The sequence below is a fragment of the Salmo salar genome, chromosome ssa02 (assembly GCF_905237065.1).
Source record: "Salmo salar chromosome ssa02, Ssal_v3.1, whole genome shotgun sequence".
Classification (NCBI taxonomy): Eukaryota; Metazoa; Chordata; class Actinopteri; order Salmoniformes; family Salmonidae; genus Salmo; species Salmo salar.
This window is the reverse complement of record NC_059443.1, coordinates 53,450,266-53,474,421: the sequence shown is the minus strand read 5'-3', so window position 1 is coordinate 53,474,421 and position 24,156 is coordinate 53,450,266. Positions and strand designations below refer to the sequence as shown.

General features: G+C 48.1%; 1 protein-coding gene across 4 annotated transcripts in view; it reads right to left on the bottom strand.

The window, feature by feature from the left end:
- Nucleotides 1-24,156, bottom strand: part of LOC106585679 (probable helicase with zinc finger domain) — a 73,189-nt gene that overhangs the window by 32,487 nt on the left and 16,546 nt on the right. For all 4 annotated transcript variants that reach the window (XM_014172153.2, XM_014172162.2, XM_045705950.1 and 1 more), the window contains exons 13-22: nt 23,290-23,420; nt 16,234-16,413; nt 15,108-15,209; nt 13,707-13,885; nt 10,466-10,584; nt 8,719-8,864; nt 8,037-8,184; nt 6,810-6,993; nt 5,603-5,831; nt 210-486 (exon numbers count right to left, since the gene is read on the bottom strand). In XM_014172153.2, the coding sequence (XP_014027628.2) occupies nt 210-486; nt 5,603-5,831; nt 6,810-6,993; nt 8,037-8,184; nt 8,719-8,864; nt 10,466-10,584; nt 13,707-13,885; nt 15,108-15,209; nt 16,234-16,413; nt 23,290-23,420 (1,695 nt within the window). The remainder of the gene's footprint in view (nt 1-209; nt 487-5,602; nt 5,832-6,809; nt 6,994-8,036; nt 8,185-8,718; nt 8,865-10,465; nt 10,585-13,706; nt 13,886-15,107; nt 15,210-16,233; nt 16,414-23,289; nt 23,421-24,156) is intronic.

The window sequence follows — 24,156 nt, the reverse complement described above, 5'->3', positions numbered from 1 at the left end:
CACGGGGAACTGTTGAGTGTGAAAAACCCAGCAGCGTTGCAGTTCTTGACAAAAAAACAGTACAATCAAGACATCAATGCACAGTACCTCCAACCTTCAGTATCCTATTACACCACCACACCCAAGACCCATAGCCCCAAGACCCATAGCCCCAAGACCCATAGCCCCCAGCTGCTCTGCCACCCCTCCCCCAGGCTTAACCCACTTACCTTTGGAGGAGACCGCTGTTGCTGCTGCTGGGGCCCGGGCTGCTTGCTGGCCGTGTGTCCCTGGGGGTGTGGGTGTTGGTGATGGTGTTGGTGATGATGGGGGTGCTGGGCCGGCTGGGGACGCAGGGCGCGGGGGATGAACTCGGGCGCCAGCGGGTTGAGCACGTAGGTCTTCTTGAGCTCAAGGGCCTCCAGCTGGGCCTTGATCTGCTCAAAGGTGATGCCGTGCAGGCTGGCGTTCTCGTGGCAGATGGAGATGAACTTCTCCCAGAACTTTCTGTTAGAGGGGAGGAGAGGGGGGTGATGTGAGTGGCATGGACATATACGGACGTGTTCTCATAATACACTTTATCTTGACTCTCGAACACTTGGTTGCACGCCGACTTAAGTCATTATTTCAAGAAATGCCTAGTGCACAACGCGCGCGCGCACACACACACACACACACACAAGTCATGTAGATCACATCATTACGCTCTTTTTGTTTACACAGCCCTGCTCCACAAACTTCCGACTTACCTAACATCACTGTTAAGATTTAAAATGACAAGTTATCAAACCCGTTCACAGGGTTGGTTAACTCTGGAGACTCTTCTAGGTAATTCAGCCTTTAATTACCTTGCACCTTACATGTGGAACGATCTACAATATGCTTTAAAATTGGAGGAATTGGTGCCTCCAGGGCATTTCAGACATTCTTTTCACTGAAAAATGTATTTTTTATGATTGTGTTTTACTTTTTGTGTATTGTTGTGTACAATAACATGTATTTTAATGTGTAGTTTAATGTGTTTATTGTAATTTGATGTATATTGAGGTGCTATACAGGGCTCATCTGGAAAAGACTCCCTGTCAAAAAGGTTAAATAAAATAGTCAAATCTTGCACAGAATCTTCATGTGAAAGGCTCCTACTTTCAGAATTCGATTATGAAACCACCCACTACTGTAGATATGACTCTAAATCATGTACTGTAGCATAAATGAATAAATCATGGTCCACTTAAAAAAGGGCTATTGTAGGCAGCAACACCAAAGCAAATGAAGTTCTTGGTCAACTCAAAAGAACATGTCTTTAGTGGGGTTGTCATGTTCATAACAGATCAGTTCTGACGAGTAGACCGTGTGTTGTGTGAGTCTATGATTTACGTGTGTGTGTGTGCGCGTACGCGCGCGCAACACAGCTTGCATTATGTCCAGGTGAACAAAAATTTCAGGAAATTATTCACAGATTTGCATATTAACTGCAGAACCTGTGGCCGAGGGAAAATAGGCTGTCAGCCCTTTTAAGGAACAGAGACAGGCCCCTATTCACAACTGTCCCCTCTGACATTACATCATCAAAATGAGACGGGCCCCTATTCACAACTGTCCCCTCTGACATTACATCATCAAAATGAGACAGGCCCCTATTCACAACTGTCCCTTACATCATCAATATGCGACAGCTACAGGTGCTTTCAAATGACACAGCATACTCATCACAAACCCAACGATAAATATTCAAAGAAGGGGTCAAAGTTAGTGACTTGAAAATGACTGCATCTAGAGTAGACGTCTCTATGAAAAAGCATCACTATGATGCAAGCTTGCGAGATTCACTACTCCCCAACTTAGGGTCAGTTCCATTTCAACTCCAATTAAGGAGTAAATTGAAAAATCCTTATAGAATATTAAATGGTATTGAATTTACATTTCAATGAATCTCTAGCTTTACTCTGAAAGCAAATGCAAGGCTTTGGTGTTGGTATCAAATTGAGGGCACCTCACAATAATGGCTGGTGTGGTACAGTGCACGTCTCACAGAACACAGCGCTAGGACTCCAGTGGCAACATGCATCTTCTCTCCTTATTGTGGCTGGAATGGGAGGTAGACGTGTGTCTGGGTTATATCATCGATCTGCAGTGACTTGCGAAGGCTATTTCTTGTTAAATCAGGCGTCAATAAGATGGTCCGAGTCTGTTCCCCCCATAGGCGAGACCATCCCCATGCCATCGCTATCCCGTCTCCTCAGATTACCGTAATTTCCAGACTATTAAGTGCACCTGAAGCCGCACCCACTGAATTTTTTTTTTATTATTATTTTGAACATAAATAAGCCGCACATGTCTATAAGCCGCAGGTGCCTACCGGTACATTGAAACAAATGAACTTTACACAGGCTTTAACGAAACACGGCTTGTAACAAAAATAAATAGGCTTTAACGAAACACGGCTTGTAACAAAAAATAAAAAATGTGCAGTAAGCTTTAGTTGTCTTTTTGCACTGAGTCAATTCCTCACGCTGCTGTTTCCAACGTCTTATCGACTCATTAAGACCAAGCTCCCGTGCAGCAGCTCTATTTCCTTTTCCAACAGCCAGATCAATCGCCTTCAACTTGAAAGCTGCATCATCTGCATTTCTCCGTGTCTTTGCCATGATGAGGGTGACAAAATGACTACCGTAATCAGAATGATGGGAAGTTTGAGAGCGCTCGATTTAATCTAAACAGTAAACAAAAAAGTTGTTTGACCTTAACCCATTCGGCAATTTCATTGGTCTAATGAAAGCTTCATGCCGCCAAAAAACTGAGCACGTCACAGAATGTGTTTTTTTTAAAAAATAAAATGAAAGCAGGAAAAATCCATATATTAGCCGCGTCATTGTTTAAGCCGCGGGGTTCAAAGCGTGGGAAAAAAGTTGCGGCTTATAGTCCGGAATTTACGGTACCCACGTTTAAGGCATCGCTTCCATGACCCACATCCAGCCCACATGGACAGAGACAACACAATCTGTTCATTCTGAGTTTCAAGTCCAAATAGATGGAGAATTATCAATTGTACACAATCTGTAAAACAAATCTGAATTGCTAAGTTCACCGCCAATTTGTTTGTTTATTCGATGTGCATTCATCAAGAGCGCGACTGTATTCCACACGTCACTCACGAAAGACCATGTGAATCATGTGAGCAATAGTAGAAGCGTCTAAAAAGATAAAGAGAGATCATGATTTGCTTGGTGACATCTTTCACTGTGGAGGGTTATATGTGTATATACAACTGCTATGGCCTCTCTCTGTAGTTGGGCTGCTTAACCTTTGTGGCTACCCGCTGGCTTATCTGACAGGCACAGCAGAGCGGTGGGTGTTTGTCCAGTGCCCTGTTCTTACCAGTCAACGCCCCAATCATCTCTCCCTCTCTCTTTCATGCTCCTCCTCTTTCCCACCCGCCGTGGTGTGTGTGTGTGTGTGTGTGTGTGTGTGTGTGTGTGTGTGTGTGTATGCACGCACGTCTGTACTGTGCAGCCTACTCTATGGGGCCATGACCAGTCCACTGGGCTGTTCTTTTTAAAGGTGACAGTTTGATGTTGGCGGTGCCCCCCCCTCTCCAGGCATTAAGACAGTCCATCTAAACAGAGCTTCTTCCTCATTAGCGCCATTGATTTAACTGGGGGAGACATTTTCTAAACAACTGCCGCAGCCGGATGCCGCGATTGGCTGACGCGCAACAGTTGCCATGGCAACGGGAGAGAGGGACTGCAGCTGGGGGTCGGTGAGCGCCGTGGGGGTGTTGTTTGTGTGTGTGTTTGCAATGGGGAATGGGGTAGCAGAATCTGTGCCCCAGCCCTGAAGACGCTTTGAATATGGGGAAAATATTCAGACGTAAACAACACAGAACTAGGCAAAGTGTGGATTTTGGCTTAACTCCATTCAGGGCAAAGATGAGAACTCTGTAGGTCACAAATAGCAACACCAAATTCAATACTACCCCCCCCAATATTTCAGTTCCATTGGAGAAAAACTAAGTAGTGCCCCCTTGCCCTACAATATGACAGCATTATCAAAACAAACAACACAGAAACAGAGCACATTGCTGATGTCAACGGCTCGGTCAGATGATGTCATCCTAAGCTGACACTCCGCGGGCGTGCATTGGAGAGGGATTGGGGAGGGTGTGTGAATGAGTGTTTGGAGCAGAGGTAGAGCGAGCCTGCCTGGCAGGGAGATATACCCCCACTGTGCTACTTTTTCCTGCACAGCTGGCACACTGACTGTGCCCCTTCCACCCACACACTGCAAAGCTTAAGATATTTACTGTGAGCCTTCAGAACATGTAATGGAACATAAAAACAGCAAAACCTAGGACGTGACCAGGGAAAACTCCAGGCCCTGCTTGAGTACCATAAAAACACACCCATCCTTCCTCCATCCCTTGGAGTGATCACTGATCTAACCCAGATTGATAGTTGTAAACAACAGTTCTACCGTATAGTTTTCACCAATCCAGTCAGATCAGGGATTTCTTCAAGGAAGGATTAATTTAACTTCTTATGGCTTGAGGGTGCCATTTTCACATCCGGATGAAAAGTGTGCCCAAACTATACTCCCTGCTATTCAGGCTCAGAAGCTAGGATATGCATATAATTGGTAGATTTGGATAGAAAACACTCTGAAGTTTCTAAAACTGTTTGAATGACGTCTGTGAGTATAACAGAACTTATTTGGCAGGTGAAACCCCGAGGACAAACCATCCAGGATATATTTCTTTTTTGAGGTCACTCTCTCTTCCATGGGATTTCATTGAGAATCTAGAATTCTAAGCGAGTTGCTTGCAGTTCCTATCGCTTCCACTGGATGTCAACAGTCTTTAGAAATTGGTTGATGTTTTTCCTTTGTGTAATGAAGTAGCCCTGCTCAGAATGAGGCTCGAGGGAAGTGTACTTTTTGATAGAGGCGTGCGACCTGAAAGCACGCTCCACTTTGTTTTCCTCCGGTATTGAACAAAGTTTATCCCGTCTTAAATTTTATCGATTATTTACGTTAAAAAATACCTAAAGTTGTATTAGGAAAGTTGTTTGCTGAAAATTGTCAAAGATTACAGGTAACTTATGAGAGATTTTGTAGTCATGTTGCGCAAGTTGGAACTGGTGTTTTTCTGGATCAAACGCGCCAAATAAATGCACATTTTGGATATTTAACGACGGAATTAATCGAACAAAAGGACCATTTGTGATGTTTATGGGACATATTGGAGTGCCAACAGAAGAAGCTCGTCAAAGGTAAGGCATGAATAATATGTTATTTCTGAGATTTGTGTCGCGCCTGGCGGGATGAAATATGATTGTCAGTGTTTGTTTGTTGGGGTGCTATCGTCAGATTATAGCGTAATTTGCTTTCGCCGTAAAGCCTTGTTGAAATCTGACACGGTGGCTAGAAATACAAGAAGTTCAGCTTCAATTTGCTGTATTGCACTTGTGAATGTATGAAAGTTCAATATTTTTAATAATTTTTGAATTTGGCGCTCTGCCATTAAACCGGATCCCGATCCCGTTAACGGGACTTCAGCCATAAGAAGTTACGTTTTCAAAACAGGGCCCTAACCCATGACAACGCTTCCTGGTAGTTTTTTTTGTACCTGCAGCGGCCCACCGAGCAGAGCGCTATGGGGTCTCCCACCACGGCCACCAGAGACTGGGCGCGAGTGATGGCCGTGTTGAGCAGCTTGTAGTTGGACAGGAAGCCGTAGTCCAGGTCCTCTGTCGAGTCCTCCACCAGCTGCTCCTTGCGCTTGATGGCCGTCTGTTTGTGCTTGCAGGTGTGCCGCGTGCGCACTGTGCTCAGGAAGAGCACCCGGAACTGCTTACCTGGAGAGAGAGAGGGGAACATGCAAGGCCAGTTTAGACCTTCGTTTTCAGCCAGCACTGAGGAGCTAGTGTGTCGTATGGCAAAGGTTTTAGTAATGACTTGCATTCATACAATGCTTTTTCATTAGGTCACTAAGTGCTACTGGTCATATTCAGTGTGCTTTGTGGATATTAATCTCATAGAAATATAATTACTAATTCATTACATAATAACTATATGAGCCAAGTACCTCGACCAGGCATCATTCATGACCCAAAATATGATCCAATTACTGCAGAAATGATTCATGATAAAGCATAGGAGTTTGGCAATACAAAAAAAAACTTCACACCCAAACTCCAGCTAGTGTGTGTGTGTGTGTGTACTGTACACCAACACCACATTGAGAAACAGAGACAGCTGTGTGTTGTGAGATCCGTCCTGATCGCTGCATCTTCTCCTTAATGAGAGAGTTAATGAGCTGGAAGCAGCAGCGTATGGCTGTGAGTGTGTGTGTGAGAGAGTGTGTGTTGCCAGTGGGAGCATTAGCCTCGTCCTGGAGACGAGAGGAGCTGCTAGCTGGGAGATGAGAGACAGACTATGTTAGGAGAGAGGATGTGAAGTGCTGCTGCCAATTGCCCCGGCCCCACATCTCACACACGGTCACTGAGAATCTCGGAGTTGTCGGGTAGAAATGTGAAGGGTCACACTTTAAAATCTCTGCCGTCTTAGAATGCCAAAACAGAATTTAAAAATGGGAGAAGGGAAAGTTCCACAGTGAAAGTCCTGTAAATGCTTCAGTGTATGAGTAGTATGGGATTTGATCGTTACAATTCCATTGTGATTGCGGGATTGACATTCTCATTCTATTTGATAGCAAATATGTGCCAAATGGCCATCTGTGCCATGGGTTACAGCGGAATGTAGTGTCGTAAGTTAAATGAAATAAACACAAATCTCACTGTAAGGAAATGGATTAAATAAAGTATTCTTCTCACCTTGGACGTTGAGCACCCTCTCCACGCTGACCTCGTGCATCCTCTTCTTTCGGAGCTCGGCGCGGATGCGGAATACCTGGTCGGCGTAGGGCGACACCACACCGATGCTGCCCTCGTCCAGCTTGCCCCACGCCACCGGCCACTTCTTGCGCATCTCTTCCACCCGCTCCACGATCTCAAACACCTGGAGTAACACAGGAGGGAGAGACTGGTGAGACTGGTTACAAGTGCCAGTGTTTCTCATAGATCATGTCTCTCTGGGGTGAAGTTTCCCCTAGGTACAGATCTAGGATCAGCTTCCCCTCCCCAATATTAGCCTTAACCATAAATGGGGGAAATGCAAAACTGACCCAAGATCAGCATCTAGGGGCAACTTCACCCTACTCCCCACTGACTACAAGGTGGCGCGCATTTTCAAGGTCCTTCGAGCTGGATAGAAACAATTGTCCTGGAAGGCAGGGCGCCCCGCCTCGGCCCCGTTGCCTCCCGCCAAAAACCTTTTCGTCTTCCATTGGTGTCAATTGAATCTTTACAAGTGCAAAGCAGGAGACAGTCAATTTTAATCAAGTTGTTGCCATTATTTATGAGTCATCAAAGTACTTAACCAGGGCTTAAAACAAGAACTAAAGAGACGGTGGAAATGACTGCTGCTCAAGGGGCCTTTTCAGCCGAGAGAAGAAAAAAAACTAGGCGAATCCAAACGTCACATCAGCAGACAGACAGGACACACGCTTAAATCAAGGCAACCTAAACCTATGACATTATGCTAATGTCCCGAAGCCGTTTGACACAGGTGCGGTATCAAAGGGAGGTAGGGTAATTCCTGTGGCGTCTATGACAGGTTAGCCCAGCGCTGTGATAGGAGTAGGTCCAATTTAACTGGGCAGCTTCTGTCAGCTGGGTTCAGGGGTCAACTTGGCAAGTTTCCCCTCAGATTTAGCAGAGGCACCTCTGAATTTCAAACTCAGTCGCTGGAGTGCCTGGTTTAAATGCTGGGCTTTCGCAAGGAATTAGCATTCAGTGGTTGTGTCAAACGTCTGGTTGTGAAGCACAGTAAATAATATGAGACAAGTAATACATTACACAATGTTGACTGTATGTGGTGTGTTTTGAATCATTAACCATTTCAATTCACCATGAATTGTTTAATCAAAATTCAGTTCACCAATTCATTCTATCAATGCAGTCCTAAGGCAGTGGCGTACAGGGAACCATAACGGTTTATACCTCTGCGTTGTTGTAGTAGGCCGTGCTGTTCTTCTCCTGGACGTCCTCGCCGCGCGCCGTGAAGAAGGTCAGCGGGTAGAAGTCCTTGTGAGACGGCTGCTTCCCGCTGGCCATCAGCTTCCCGTCGTAGAACAGTTCTGACGTGTAACTGAAGGTAGGGAGGGAGGGTGGGAGACTTAATAATCAGTGGGTCTTCACAAAATGTCACAGTTGCATCAGTCGAGAAAGGTATGGTTGCATGAAGCATTGTATACGGATACGGTTGCGTGCATTATGGCTATTCTTCTTTTGTTAGTTTTCCATTCCATGCGTACCTCGCCGTTCCTAGCGACTTTCGAGATTCTTGTAAAGAATGTGCCTTCACAATGTTCTCCAAATGGAAATGTGTGTGAGTGAAAAGCATTATATAAAATACCAAAACCACTTTAAAGTGGAGAAACCACTTCAAACCCATTGCGTAATCTTCTTTCACTTAAAAATGGCAACATCCCCATCTGAGAATAGTTTAACACCGTGGTCATGGGACTCAGTGTACATTGGGCTTTTATGTCTGTCAATAGCCAAGAGGAACTGTCACCTCTCAAGTTTCCTGTCTGCATAAAATCTCTCATTTGTAAACGACGTTGCAGAGTCAGGGTGAAAATTGGATCCGTCTTGGCGACGTGATAACGTTCACACCTACCTGATGATAGCTTCGTGGGAGCGGTAGTTTTCACAGAGCAGGATGCGGCAGGGAAACTCGGCTGGGTAGTGCTCGTACAGCCGGTCCAACAGCGACACATGCAGGTTCCGCTCTCGAGAAAACTCGCTGTACACAAACGGACTGAGCTGGAGGGAGGGAACAGGGAAAAGAGGGACGGAGGTAGAGAAGTGAGGGCAACCCAAAAACATTGAGTAAAATTCATTTTGTTTCTTCTCAATGCAACAGGGATGTGCAGGTGGTGATATAGCCTGACTGGAGTTGTGTCTTCTCTGCATTTGTAGTCAATATAACTGGAATTGTACATGTTTTGTGGCAATATTTGGTTTGATCCAAATGTATTCTACATCTACTTTTGGTTTCAGAGAATGTATATTTGGCTTACGGAACAGACGTCGTCTGTTCTTCGACAGCTCGAGTCATGCAATCCGTGTAGATAACGCAATGCTCCAAATCAATGGGTTCGCGTCCAACCGGCTCTAAATCGAAGAATGTTTTGACCTGTGGCCAGTATCTTAGCATCGGTTGCTACATTTCTGCTGAGATGTTTGGCCATTAGCGTGATTTGTAAAGTTCCGTTTTGTTCGCCGTATGTACAGGATACACATGGTATCGACAACGCAACAATATGACATAATAAGAGTTCAAGTTAGCATAACACGTTGAGGTGCTCCGGAAACATCCTCAACAGCAACTTTGATTAAGATGCGCTGAAGACACACAAAACCCCCCCCAATAGCAATTACCTCTAATCTGACACTGGCTGAACTAGATTGTTTTGTGTTTGTGGTAATTTAGCTCCAGGTTGAACCTCCCAGTCTCAGGGGAAAAGTTCAGCCAGGCATTTTAAATAAGGCTCACGCAGCAGATAGAAGACCTGAAGTCAACAGGAGCCGTGGACCTTCATTCACTATTCCCAGCCTACTTCTTTCAGCTGAGAGACAAAACAACATCCCATAATGAAGAGTGATAAGACAGAAGAGAGTAGGAGGAGGGGCAAACAAATCCTCCTTGGCAACAGACACGTAGCGCACAGACAATGTGCAACAGATTAAGATGTAGAGGGAGATAGAGGGGGAGAGAGAGAGAGGCAGAGAGAGAGCAAGAGAAAGAAAGTGACAGAGGAGAGGCAGGAGAGGAGAATTGAGCATGTTTGAAGGCGTTGTTCCTTCAGAGAGGGTGCAGGAAGGAGTAGAGAAATAATTAAAACCGTTATCGCATGGTTAAACTCCCTCAGGGTGTATTTATCTACTGCCCACTCGTAATCCTGTCCTGTCGCGTTAAAATAAACACAATGTCCAGAACACAAAAAGAAACGGAAATAAGAGGCTACTTTGGAGTGTTCCACAAAGCTTGACTGACAGGGGGAGTTTAGTTTAGTTTGCCTCGTCTGACTGGACTGTGAATGGTAAACATGATCTCTCTGCCAAGTTCTTTCTCTCCTCAGTCTGTTTCACTCACGGCCAATGTGAAGTTGGCCACAGGCTAACGACGACGTCCAAAGCACACGGAAATGTAAAGGACTTGGGCGATACACAGTTTTTTTTATTTGCTGGCTTGGCAAAGGACTGCAGAACTCGGAGGTAACTCGCATGAGAGAATACGAGTACGGCCTGATCAAAAAAAAACTCAAGGCCCTAAAAAAGGAGATGGTGAGAGTTTGTTTCAAAAGGTCAGAGTTTGTTCAAACCAATGACGTCATAAACCTCATCCTAAACCGCGGTTTTACCTGCATGTGGTCTCCAGCCAACACGATGCGGGTGCTTTTGCTGGCCAGCGCGAAAGGCATGATGGTCTCACACTCCATGGCCTGGGCCGCCTCGTCCAATAGGATGTGGGAGAAAAGCCCTGCGGACACAGAAGAACACAAACAATTTCATTCAGAGCACCGTCAGATGACCCATTAATTACCATGGAGGTGGGGATTCATTAGGCTCCTTGAAACAAATGGTGCACGGGTCATTGCAGGCTAGCAAGGTCAAGACATTAGCAATGCATTGGTCTGTGGTGCTTATGGTGGATGCCATTGGTAATGACACTTGTAACATCACAACCTCATTGGATAAAGACTGATTTTGATATTGTGTGGTGTAGAACTGCTATGTATAGTTTTGCAGTTTGGTCCTTTTGGATCGGGGTCCAAACGTGCCGATGTGTTGGTCTTAGTTGTTGCACTTTAAATAAATTTACAGACAGTAACTTTCTAACCCAAAATAAACCATTACGAATGCGCTCATTTACTATTCGTTCTGTAAACTTTGTAGGTCTACTTTAGATGAGATATTTGTTCCAGCTCGGTTTTTTTTGTCTCGCCTCTATGGTTTTGTGATTTCTATTTTATTTAACTAGGCAAGTCCAGTTAAGAACAAATTCTTATTCGCAATGACGGCCTACCGGGGAACAGTGGGTTAACTGCCTTGTTCAGGGGCAGAAGGACAGATTTTTACCTTATCAGCTCTGGGATTCGATCTAGCAACCTTTCGGTTACAGGTCCAACGCTCTAACCGCTAGGCTCCCTGCCGCCCCCCAAACACAAATCAAAAAACACATTGGAGCAACAAAGGTTAGTTAATCTTCTACCCCTTCTCTCTATCCATCTTCAACAGTAGCCACTACACACCAATGTTGCTTTCGCTGATGTTTGAAAGGGTTGGAGCGGTGGTATCCCTGATTTAATATACTCAAACATTGCTCAGCCCACGAGGAGAAGGTTATGTACAGACAGTTTTTCTTTTTTGGTTTCTGATCCGTCTGGCTTTGTGATTGCAGACAGCAAAAAGACACAGAAAAAAAAAGATGTGGGCCTGTCTTCTGCCATCATCTCTCCATCTCTTTCTCTCCCGCAACGTCAGACAGTAGCCCCTATACACACACTAAAGCTGGTATTGCAGACGTTCGAAAGGGATGGAGCGGTAACCCTGATTTAGAAGGCTCAAACGCCGCTTGGCGCATGAGGATGAAACAGCATAGTCGAGGACTGTCGGAGCAGAGCGGGCAGGGAGAGAGGTGGAAGAAACAACCACTGTACAGCCGTGTCCAAACGCCTCAACATGTTCACAGTGTGATGGTGGAGAAACGGATCCATTGAGGGAGTTGGTGGATTTTTCTTTAACGTTTGGTACTAGCAATACAGACAGGAGTGGAATGCATTCATGTTCTGTATAGTGTAAGGCCATATTTATCTTTACAACAAAATCTTTTGCAAAATGCACAATAGCATTTGTATTCATGTTGAGCGTTGGAACTGCAGTCACACTTGAGCAAGAGATGAAATATAAAGCACATTTTACCATCTATTGTAGTAGGGTTATTTGTGAATGGCACCCTGTACGTCAGTTAAGAGACTACAAAGGCGCCAAAGCCCCATAAATTCACCTCCCATTGTCATGAGTCATTATTAACAACATGCACTACAGGTGACCTCTAACCCCAGCCCTCTAACCCCAGCCGAAGGTGAAGCTAGCGCCAACGCTCCCTGCTGCTTGCAGCTCCACCCTCATAAATATGCAAAACAGCACACAATGTACAGGAATGATGTAGATGGGTAATTACATAACAACCTGTAGTGTGCCTTGAAGCTGGGAAGGCAGGTTCTGTTCTGTTGATGAGCAAGGGCAGTCGGACATGAAGGAGGGGGGGGCTAAGAACCAGGGGACAAATTGCATTTCGATACCCGCTGTTCATCATATGTCTAACAATGGCCGTGGAATTTGGCCTGAGCTGTGGGAGGAAGGAGAGCCCTGGGGGTGCGGTGGTGTTAGGAGGTAGACTATTTAGGAGTTAAATGTTCTCTCGGTCCTCTCACACATACAGACAAACCATAGGCTGCCAAAAGCCTGGCCCATAGAGGGGGGATTAACAAGCCCAAACTAAACAGATAGGAGACAACGCAACCTGTTCAACATGTGTACTGGATTGGTGATTTGTTATCACTACAAAGGAGTGCGAGGGGCTCCCAATTGCCTCATTTGTCGGCGGTTTTCATCAACGGCGAGCGCGGGCCCCCCCCCCTCGTTTCATCTAATAAAATAAAGTGCATTCGATACCGGCAGATGGTGTTCCTAAGCAACAGACAAAGCCTTCCGCTGACACATTAGAGACGGTTATTAGCTCGCCGCTGACAAATTGGTTTGTTTTCACCGTCTTTTTATACTCCATCTTAAAATTACTTCTCCCCTCTCTCTGCTTTCTCCTGCTGTTATGGGGAAGGTGTGGTGGGTGAGCAGAAGACGCGTTGGGGCGGGTTTGAGATGTGTCATGTAGCTACAGTACGTGGGTGTCTGGGTCGTTTTAAGGCCCCGTTGTCATTCTGTTAACTTTATGAGCTCGTTAAAACAAAACTGCTTGGTAAATGCATTCAATTTGCATGTAGCCTAAGCTGTTTAAAACACGCAGTTTGCAGTTGCATTGCTCACTTGTTCCTGGCTATACAGCGCCTTGTATCAAGTAGTTATCGCACCAGTGTATGAACCGTTTGCTGTATATGCTTCATTAGCTATGTGCTACGTTAGCTGTGTATTCCATGTTGATTTATGTGGGTATGCGGCTCAACTCATTGTAGCACCAGTGTCTACTATGTTAGCTATGTCACCTTATCTATGTGCTACGTTAGCGATGTATGCTATTTTATCCGTGTATACTACGTTACCTGTGTATTCTTATTATGTTAGCAATCCAAGCACCAGTATATGCTGCATCATTAAATCAAAACAAACTTTATTTGTCACATGCGTCAAATACAACAAGTGTTGACTTTAGCATGAAATGCTTACTTACAAACCCTTAATAACCAACAGTGCAGTTCAAAAAGAGTATATTACCCATGTCTGCTCTGTAAGCAGTTATAAACAAAGCACCAGTACAGTATATGCTGCTACATTAGGCATATTTGCTACGTAAGCAGTTAGCAAACCAAGCACAACTGTATTCTACGTTAGCTGTGTATGCTACGTCAGCGGTTAGCCACTCACCTGGCTCCAGGTCCAGCTGGCAGAGGTACTGGGAGGTGCTGAGGGTGACCACCACCACGCGGTGCCTGAGGATGTCCTCCCTCTCAGGCATCTGGAAAGTGTACTGTGTGTTAGAGATCAAGCAGTACTGCTGCACCAACGGGTGGACAGTCTTCACCCAGCGGTTCCTGAAGTATACCCTGGGGGCAGAGAGAGAGAGAAGACACAGCGGGATGGTTAATTCCAGATAAACTGGGCTGACAAAAATCAAAAAGCGGCAGATACATATTAACATTGAGAAGTATCCATTGACTGGTTTTTAATGTGATTGGGGTTATTTATTTATTTTACATTTCAATTGCTGAACTTGCAATTGACAAGTAGAGACACAAATTAGCAACATCTCGACTTTTCATACTTTTAGCAACTGTCCTGACATTTTCATAACACGCCATTGGTTGTATCTTGTCTCATTCCTTATGGGGTTTTGTGCCACGACAGGGTTTAGCTGACCTAAAGAACTGTGTGTATCGCCTTCAGCATGTACACTTATGGCCTTCTCACTTGGCTAAGCACACAAAGCCTCAGGAGAAATTGGCTGATAGCCCAATTACATGGCGATTATAGCGGGATTCCCAACACAGCCCTTGGTATCAGGCCATCAGTCAAGTGTAACAAGTCATTTGTTCCCCCTGCAGGCCCTTCACTGCCACATGGGGTCTGGCTAGAAGTCAGGGATACATTTTTATTTTGTTGGGGGGGGGGCTGGATTACAGTTACTGTGATTAGAAGTCACTGAAGCAGCCGTCGAGGGAAGGAGATTGAGTGTAGGCGAGAAAGGGAGGAATGTAGGAGTCTTCATGTCACAGCTGCTGTGTTGTGAGGCCAGGACACATCTCAGAAAGATGGAGGTCTGCCAAGCTCACTGCCATAAGGCAACCGCTGTTCCGTTCCACTGCACCTCTAACCTGGATCAATGGATCAATACTATCCATCCGTACTTCTACATCTGCATTGCTTGCTGTTTGGGGTTTTAGGCTGGGTTTCTGTATAGCAGTTTGAGACATCTGCTGATGTAAAAAGAGCTTTATAAATACATTTGATTGATTGATTGAGCGATCATTGGTTTTGACTGCGATTCCATGCAGTTGATACAACTATGAGTGGATTTGGGTTTGTTGATGCCTCGGGCTACAGCCAGCAGGGAGAACTGAACGCTTGAAAGCACACTGTTCACAAGAGGTGGGGATTGATTTCAGGCGGCAGACATGTTCCTTTAAAGATGTTGTAAGCAATGAATTCTCAAGGTTGGGTACTGTAACGGGGGAAAAAAATAAAAATATCTTGGAATAAATCTTGAGGGTCTCAGTGTTCTGAAGAGGTGCTGCAAACCCCTTGTAGAGCGTTTCTACAGACCCTTACCTGAGAGGTCTTGCATGCGCGTTGCCCGCTTCTACGTATGGATGAAGGTAGTCCTTTATGTACAGGTCAGCTGCACTGTTGGAATGGGTGCAAATGAGGACCCTGCGAAAGAAAAGGGATAAATGTGTCAGCAATTAAGAGACCTTTAACAAATAAATATGGCCTGGAGATTTTGTTGAACACGTGATATGACCAAGGAAAAACTCCAGGCCATAACAATAAAGACAAGTAGGTATGTCGGAGAATCACTGACTAGAAGTGATAGAACTCCTACCGTTTCTGCTTTCAGGCCATACTGACAATTCTAGGACCTTCATTTTGAAGTGAACATGTTAACACGTCCCTTAAACAGCGCTGTAGGAACGTTGTGCACTGACCGTGGACTTTAAGTTCCTATTTCTCAAAAAGTTAACATGATGATGAATAACAGTCTATAGGGGTCAATAACCCTCCTTGTAATCGGCTTTTAAAACATCCATAATTCATCCCCACCATTTAATATTTAACATAGTCAGTTGAAAAGTTTCAGATGAATATTGCATTCCAACACATTTTCCAGAACATATTTTTTTTATTATGTATGAAGGCTTTATAAAATAAAAACGCATCTCATGTTCAAGGCCAAATGCCACAATGTATTGTACGATTTAAAAAAAAATAAAAACACAGAAAACATTGTCGTTTCAAATTTTTACACCAGCCAATATACATTTCCTGCCAGCACCTCGCCGTACTAACAAGAGAATGTGAATCTTCAGGCCATTTTGCATTCTATTACATCATGGCATTCTGTTGGAAGTGAGATAACAGGCCGTTGTAATGACAATCCAATTGAACATGTGGTTCACTTGAATGGAGATTAACCATCCAAACACAAATCAACCAACCAATCGCTGCCTCAATCCCAATGGACGGACATTCCCATAACCCACACACATCCCCCAATTGCTTTCAGTGACACATTCTGATCGGAAGATACACCCAACTTGACAATGTCACCCTGAGTGTTTTCTTAACTAAATGTCAACTCCAAGGAAGCCGGTAGCCCCCGGGAGCAGAAGTAACCTTGCCCTTTTAGAGCGACCTATCTGGCCATAGCGGAGTTGCTGTGTGGTGCCCGCCTCACCTGCTGTCGTCCTGCCTGAGGATGTGCTTGACGGCCTGTGCCAGGGTGAAGGTCTTGCCTGTGCCGTAGGGCCCGATGATGAGCACAGGGGGCAGGGGGATGGTGAGAGGCGTGGTGATGGCCAGGATGGCCTCCTTCTGCTTGGCGTTGAGACGCGGGTCCAGCTGCTCGTCCCACTGCCTGCAGGGTTGGCAGAGAGAGGGGATGAGATAAGGGAGGAAGAAGGGAGGAGGGCGATGAGATTCACATGGAAACTAAGTCGATTAGTTGGCTGGCTGGCGAACAAGCAGCATCGCGGATGGGGTCCCTGACACAAGGAGAGGACATTGGTACCCTCACACACATTTACACACCAAACCCCACTAACACACCCTCTTAAGTGTGATAAACCGTGGGCCAGTCTCCCAGTCTACTAGCATCTCGGTCCTCATTAGAAAGCACTGGCCCAGTGGAGCTGAACAGCCCGCCCGGTCGATCGTATACAGGCCCAGCCTTGCTAAAGGCAGCTGTAAGCACCACGGAGGGGCTGTGAATAGGTAGGGGCAGAGGGACGGGTTCAGGGATCAGTGGGGATGAATGGAGAGCCGGGTCAGGGTTTAAAACTGAGCTGGGCTGCTACACCCACAGAGTAATGAGGTCTGAGGGAAGAGGGGTGAGGAGGGTTGAGGTCTTGGAATGGCTGGCGAGGCTGATCGAAAGCACTGTGTATGGGTGGTGAAACAAAGCGGACACACACAGGGTGCACAGCTGGTCTGAGAAACCCAGACACAGGAGACAAGTGCATTGGCGCTGGCCAATTAGCTTACTCATGACCAATCAACATGGCAGTCAATAATCACCATGCAGTCAGGCAAGGCAGGGGCTTTGTTAGGCCTACATAACAAGCAATATAATCTACTTATTCTAAACAGGCAACACTTTCCATATATTTAAAACCCATTTTTAACACTACTTATTCTCATACCATTATCTTAACGAGGTGAAGCATACATGGACCCATAGTATTGTGGGATTTATCCAAAGCTGGTTACTGCCATATGGAGCTAGTTAAGGTGGTGATTGTACTAATAACCATTGTCAATTTAGTAAGTGTTCCCCTTTATGCATTTAAATTGCAAAACGCATATATAAAACGCAGGAATTAGAATCTGACTTGATCTTTCAGTAGCAAAAGCTTTCGCCCATTAAATCTTTAAATCAAAGCCTATATACAGTGTTAATCATATTCAAGAAACCAGATAAATGAGTTATTTGGAAGCAAGAGATTAGTCTTGACATTGTTGGCTCTCGGATTCGTGTCAATTAAGATTACTCTGTGGCCCTCCAACATTTGTCCGTCATTAGACGAGATATGTAACGCCGGGAGAACTGACAGCTTTTCAAAATGTCCGCCTAGTCAGCAAGGACAGCTAGTCTCGGGCACCTTTCTCAACTTCTGTTCGGTGTGAAAGTATTAGCAAATCTAATTTACCATGCATGTTTTAGGGAGACTACTATACTTAACCTAAAGGAGTATGCAAGCTAGAATAACATTTTACACATACACACGTAGGTTATTGCATAATCTTTCTTGAAATAAAAAAAACGGCCTCTGCCAAAATTCATGTCAAAACCTCACATGGATCGATGAGTGTGAGTAAGGGGCCTGTTGGGCAGATTATGACTATCAATGGCTGTTCTGAACCTGTTTGCACACCATGGAACAGGGGTTGGAGAATCTATGGCAGGCTAATTCAAATCTGGATCTCGAAGCCAGTTCCACTCCTGATTTTCATTATTTTCCTCAAGGACTGATTTAGACCTGGGACACCAGGTGATTGCAATTAATTATCAGGTAGGTGGGTGTGTGTGTGTACCCGTTGGGGCTCCAGGGGATGGTGTGTGTGTGTGTGTGTGTGTGTACCCGTTGGGGCTCCAGGGGATGGTGTGTGTGTGTACCTGTTGGGGCTCCAGGGGATGGTGTGTGTGTGTACCTGTTGGGGCTCCAGGGGATGGGTGTGTGTGTACCTGTTGGGGCTCCAGGGGATGGTGTGTGTGTACCTGTTGGGGCTCCAGGGGATGGTGTGTGTGTGTACCTGTTGGGGCTCCAGGGGATGGTGTGTGTACCTGTTGGGGCTCCAGGGGATGGTGTGTGTACCTGTTGGGGCTCCAGGGGATGGTGTGTGTACCTGTTGGGGCTCCAGGGGATGGTGTGTGTACCTGTTGGGGCTCCAGGGGATGGTGTGTGTACCTGTTGGGGCTCCAGGGGATGGTGTGTGTACCTGTTGGGGCTCCAGGGGATGGTGTGTGTACCTGTTGGGGCTCCAGGGGATGGTGTGTGTACCTGTTGGGGCTCCAGGGGATGGTGTGTGTACCTGTTGGGGCTCCAGGGGATGGTGTGTGTACCTGTTGGGGCTCCAGGGGATGGTGTGTGTACCTGTTGGGGCTCCAGGGGATGGTGTGTGTACCTGTTGGGGCTCCAGGGGATGGTGTGTGTACCTGTTGGGGCTCCAGGGGATGGTGTGTGTGTACCTGTTGGGGCTCCAGGGGATGGTGTGTGTACCTGTTGGGGCTCCAGGGGATGGTGTGTGTACCTGTTGGGGCTCCAGGGGATGGTGTGTGTACCTGTTGGGGCTCCAGGGGATGGTGTGTGTACCTGTTGGGGCTCCAGGGGATGGTGTGTGTACCTGTTGGGGCTCCAGGGGATGGTGTGTGTACCTGTTGGGGCTCCAGGGGATGGTGTGTGTGTGTGTACCTGTTGGGGCTCCAGGGGATGGTGTGTGTGTGTGTGTGTGTACCTGTTGGGGCTCCAGGGGATGGTGTGTGTGTGTGTGTGTGTACCTGTTGGGGCTCCAGGGGATGGTGTGTGTGTGTGTGTGTGTACCTGTTGGGGCTCCAGGGGATTGTGTGTGTGTGTGTGTGTGTACCTGTTGGGGCTCCAGGGGATGTGTGTGTGTGTGTGTGTGTACCTGTTGGGGCTCCAGGGGATGGGTGTGTGTGTGTGTGTACCTGTTGGGGCTCCAGGGGATGGGTGTGTGTGTGTGTGTGTGTACCTGTTGGGGCTCCAGGGGATGTGTGTGTGTGTGTGTGTGTACCTGTTGGGGCTCCAGGGGATGTGTGTGTGTGTGTGTGTACCTGTTGGGGCTCCAGGGGATGGTGTGTGTGTGTGTGTACCTGTTGGGGCTCCAGGGGATGTGTGTGTGTGTGTGTGTACCTGTTGGGGCTCCAGGGGATGGTGTGTGTGTGTGTGTGTACCTGTTGGGGCTCCAGGGGATGGTGTGTGTGTGTGTGTGTGTGTACCTGTTGGGGCTCCAGGGGATGGGTGTGTGTGTGTGTGTGTGTGTGTGTACCTGTTGGGGCTCCAGGGGATGGTGTGTGTGTGTGTGTGTGTGTGTGTGTACCTGTTGGGGCTCCAGGGGATGGTGTGTGTGTGTGTGTGTGTGTGTGTGTGTGTGTGTGTGTGTGTGTACCTGTTGGGGCTCCAGGGGATGTGTGTGTGTGTGTGTGTGTGTACCTGTTGGGGCTCCAGGGGATGGGTGTGTGTGTGTGTGTACCTGTTGGGGCTCCAGGGGATGGTGTGTGTGTGTGTGTGTACCTGTTGGGGCTCCAGGGGATGGGTGTGTGTGTGTGTGTACCTGTTGGGGCTCCAGGGGATGGTGTGTGTGTGTGTACCTGTTGGGGCTCCAGGGGATGGTGTGTGTGTGTGTGTGTGTGTACCTGTTGGGGCTCCAGGGGATGGGGTGTGTGTGTGTGTGTACCTGTTGGGGCTCCAGGGGATGGTGTGTGTGTGTGTGTGTGTGTGTACCTGTTGGGGCTCCAGGGGATGGTGTGTGTGTGTGTGTGTGTGTGTACCTGTTGGGGCTCCAGGGGATGGTGTGTGTGTGTGTGTGTGTGTGTACCTGTTGGGGCTCCAGGGGATGGTGTGTGTGTGTGTGTGTGTACCTGTTGGGGCTCCAGGGGATGGGGTGTGTGTGTGTACCTGTTGGGGCTCCAGGGGATGTGTGTGTGTGTGTGTGTGTACCTGTTGGGGCTCCAGGGGATGGTGTGTGTGTGTGTGTGTGTACCTGTTGGGGCTCCAGGGGATGGTGTGTGTGTGTGTGTGTGTGTACCTGTTGGGGCTCCAGGGGATGGTGTGTGTGTGTGTGTGTTGTGGTGTGTGTGTGTGTACCTGTTGGGGCTCCAGGGGATGGTGTGTGTGTGTGTGTGTGTGTGTGTGCCTGTGGGGCTGTGTGTGTGTGTGTGTGTACCTGTTGGGGCTCCAGGGGATGGTGTGTGTGTGTGTGTGTGTGTCCCTGTTGGGGCTCCAGGGGATGGTGTGTGTGTGTGTGTGTGTGTGTGTACCTGTTGGGGCTCCAGGGGATGGTGTGTGTGTGTGTACCTGTTGGGGCTCCAGGGGATGGTGGGTGTGTGTGTGTACCTGTTGGGGCTCCAGGGGATGGTGTGTGTGTGTGTGTACCTGTTGGGGCTCCAGGGGATGGTGTGTGTGTGTGTGTGTGTGTGACCTGTTGGGGCTCCAGGGGATGGTGTGTGTGTGTGTGTGTGTACCTGTTGGGGCTCCAGGGGATGGTGTGTGTGTGTGTGTGTGTGTACCTGTTGGGGCTCCAGGGGATGGTGTGTGTGTGTGTGTGTACCTGTTGGGGCTCCAGGGGATGGGTGTGTGTGTGTGTACCTGTTGGGGCTCCAGGGGATGGGTGTGTGTGTGTGTGTGTACCTGTTGGGGCTCCAGGGGATGGTGTGTGTGTGTGTGTACCTGTTGGGGCTCCAGGGGATGGTGTGTGTGTGTGTGTGTACCTGTTGGGGCTCCAGGGGATGGTGGTGTGTGTGTGTGTACCTGTTGGGGCTCCAGGGGATGGTGTGTGTGTGTGTGTGTGTACCTGTTGGGGCTCCAGGGGATGGGTGTGTGTGTGTGTGTACCTGTTGGGGCTCCAGGGGATGTGTGTGTGTGTGTGTGTACCTGTTGGGGCTCCAGGGGATGGTGTGTGTGTGTGTACCTGTTGGGGCTCCAGGGGATGGTGTGTGTGTGTGTGTACCTGTTGGGGCTCCAGGGGATGGTGTGTGTGTGTGTGTGTGTGTGTGTGTGTACCTGTTGGGGCTCCAGGGGATGGTGTGTGTGTGTGTGTGTGTGTGTGTACCTGTTGGGGCTCCAGGGGATGGTGTGTGTGTGTGTGTACCTGTTGGGGCTCCAGGGGATGGTGTGTGTGTGTGTGTACCTGTTGGGGCTCCAGGGGATGGGTGTGTGTGTGTGTACCTGTTGGGGCTCCAGGGGATGGTGTGTGTGTGTGTACCTGTTGGGGCTCCAGGGGATGGTGTGTGTGTGTGTACCTGTTGGGGCTCCAGGGGATGGTGTGTGTGTGTGTACCTGTTGGGGCTCCAGGGGATGGTGTGTGTGTGTACCTGTTGGGGCTCCAGGGGATGGTGGGTGTGTGTGTGTGTGTGTGTGTGTGTGTACCTGTTGGGGCTCCAGGGGATGGGGTGTGTGTGTGTGTGTACCTGTTGGGGCTCCAGGGGATGGTGGGTGTGTGTGTGTGTGTGTACCTGTTGGGGCTCCAGGGGATGGTGGGTGGGTGTGTGTGTGTGTGTGTGTACCTGTTGGGGCTCCAGGGGATGGTGGGTGTGTTGTGTGTGTGTGTGTGTGTGTGTACCTGTTGGGGCTCCAGGGGATGGTGGGTGTGTGTGTGTGTGTGTGTGTACCTGTTGGGGCTCCAGGGGATGGTGGGGTGTGTGTGTGTGTGTGTACCTGTTGGGGCTCCAGGGGATGGTGGGTGTGTGTGTACCTGTTGGGGCTCCAGGGGATGGTGGGTGTGTGTGTACCTGTTGGGGCTCCAGGGGATGGTGGGTGTGTGTGTACCTGTTGGGGCTCCAGGGGATGGTGGGTGTGTGTGTGTGTGTACCTGTTGGGGCTCCAGGGGATGGTGGGTGGTGTGTGTGTGTACCTGTTGGGGCTCCAGGGGATGGTGGTGTGTGTGTGTGTGTACCTGTTGGGGCTCCAGGGGATGGTGGTGTGTGTGTGTGTACCTGTTGGGGCTCCAGGGGATGGTGTGTGTGTGTGTGTACCTGTTGGGGCTCCAGGGGATGGTGGGTGTGTGTGTGTGTACCTGTTGGGGCTCCAGGGGATGGTGGGTGTGTGTGTGTGTGTACCTGTTGGGGCTCCAGGGGATGGTGGGTGTGTGTGTGTGTGTACCTGTTGGGGCTCCAGGGGATGGTGGGTGTGTGTGTGTGTGTACCTGTTGGGGCTCCAGGGGATGGTGGGTGTGTGTGTGTGTGTACCTGTTGGGGCTCCAGGGGATGGTGGGTGTGTGTGTGTGTGTACCTGTTGGGGCTCCAGGGGATGGTGTGTGTGTGTGTGTGTGTACCTGTTGGGGCTCCAGGGGATGGTGGTGTGTGTGTGTGTGTGTGTACCTGTTGGGGCTCCAGGGGATGGGTGTGTGTGTGTGTGTGTACCTGTTGGGGCTCCAGGGGATGGTGTGTGTGTGTGTGTGTGTACCTGTTGGGGCTCCAGGGGATGGTGTGTGTGTGTGTGTGTGTGTGTGTGTGTGTGTACCTGTTGGGGCTCCAGGGGATGGGGTGGTGTGTGTGTGTGTGTGTGTACCTGTTGGGGCTCCAGGGGATGGGTGTGTGTGTGTGTGTACCTGTTGGGGCTCCAGGGGATGGTGTGTGTGTGTGTGTGTGTACCTGTTGGGGCTCCAGGGGATGGTGTGGTGTGTGTGTGTGTGTGTGTACCTGTTGGGGCTCCAGGGGATGGGTGTGTGTGTGTGTGTGTGTACCTGTTGGGGCTCCAGGGGATGGTGTGTGTGTGTGTGTACCTGTTGGGGCTCCAGGGGATGGTGGGTGTGTGTGTGTACCTGTTGGGGCTCCAGGGGATGGTGGGTGTGTGTGTGTACCTGTTGGGGCTCCAGGGGATGGTGGGTGTGTGTGTGTACCTGTTGGGGCTCCAGGGGATGGTGGTGTGTGTGTGTGTACCTGTTGGGGCTCCAGGGGATGGTGGGTGTGTGTGTGTACCTGTTGGGGCTCCAGGGGATGGTGGGTGTGTGTGTGTACCTGTTGGGGCTCCAGGGGATGGTGGGTGTGTGTGTGTACCTGTTGGGGCTCCAGGGGATGGTGGGTGTAAGGCTGGCGTCTGGGAACAGGATGCCGTTGTCTTTGATGCGGTCCAGAGCATAGTGCATCTCACACAGGGGCAGGCGGTTCAACTGAAACTGCAGCTCCACCTGGGGCAGAGGGGAACACAGGAGTGGTCACTTATTTAGGTCACTCAAACCAAGTGTTTCGAGACTAAATAAAGATGCAGTTTAGAGAGGTTTAGCTGGAAACTATTGGCTCTACATAACTGACATATTACTCAATGGCCTATCAACGCAATGCTAAGATGGTTGTCACAAATTCAAAGTGCCGGTCTCCCTCGCTCCTTTTTAATGGACCAGGGGCAACCATTTATAGGGCCCTATAAAAATCTGTTTTATTTTTCCATGTTTTTCTCTCTCCAGGTTTTCCCTCTCAAAAATCACAGTGTTTTAATAGAAAATGGTACACCACATCAATACTTACACCACATCAGGACAACATTTGAGGTCTGGGGGAAATGATTTTTTGTTGTTGGTGTAGTCACCCTTTAATTCCAGCGTGCCCATTGGAAAAGGCTGATTAGATATATTTTTGTAGTGCACATGTGATGGTAGAGTTTGCAAAACAAATAACCACTGGATTGATGCAAATAACCATGACATCATGTCAGGTAAGCATAGGCTACTTTGTGTAGTTAACATTTAATTGAGGTTCTTGGGAAAACCTTTCAATCTAGCGGAAGACTGTTCATCGCTAACGGCTACATATAGTGGTAGACGCGCACACAGACGGGGAATTCATTGCCTCTTCACAAAGTTGCAGGAAATGTGAATCACTGATGCATTCTGTTCGTGTCTTATGTGCAACAACAACTTCCCTGGA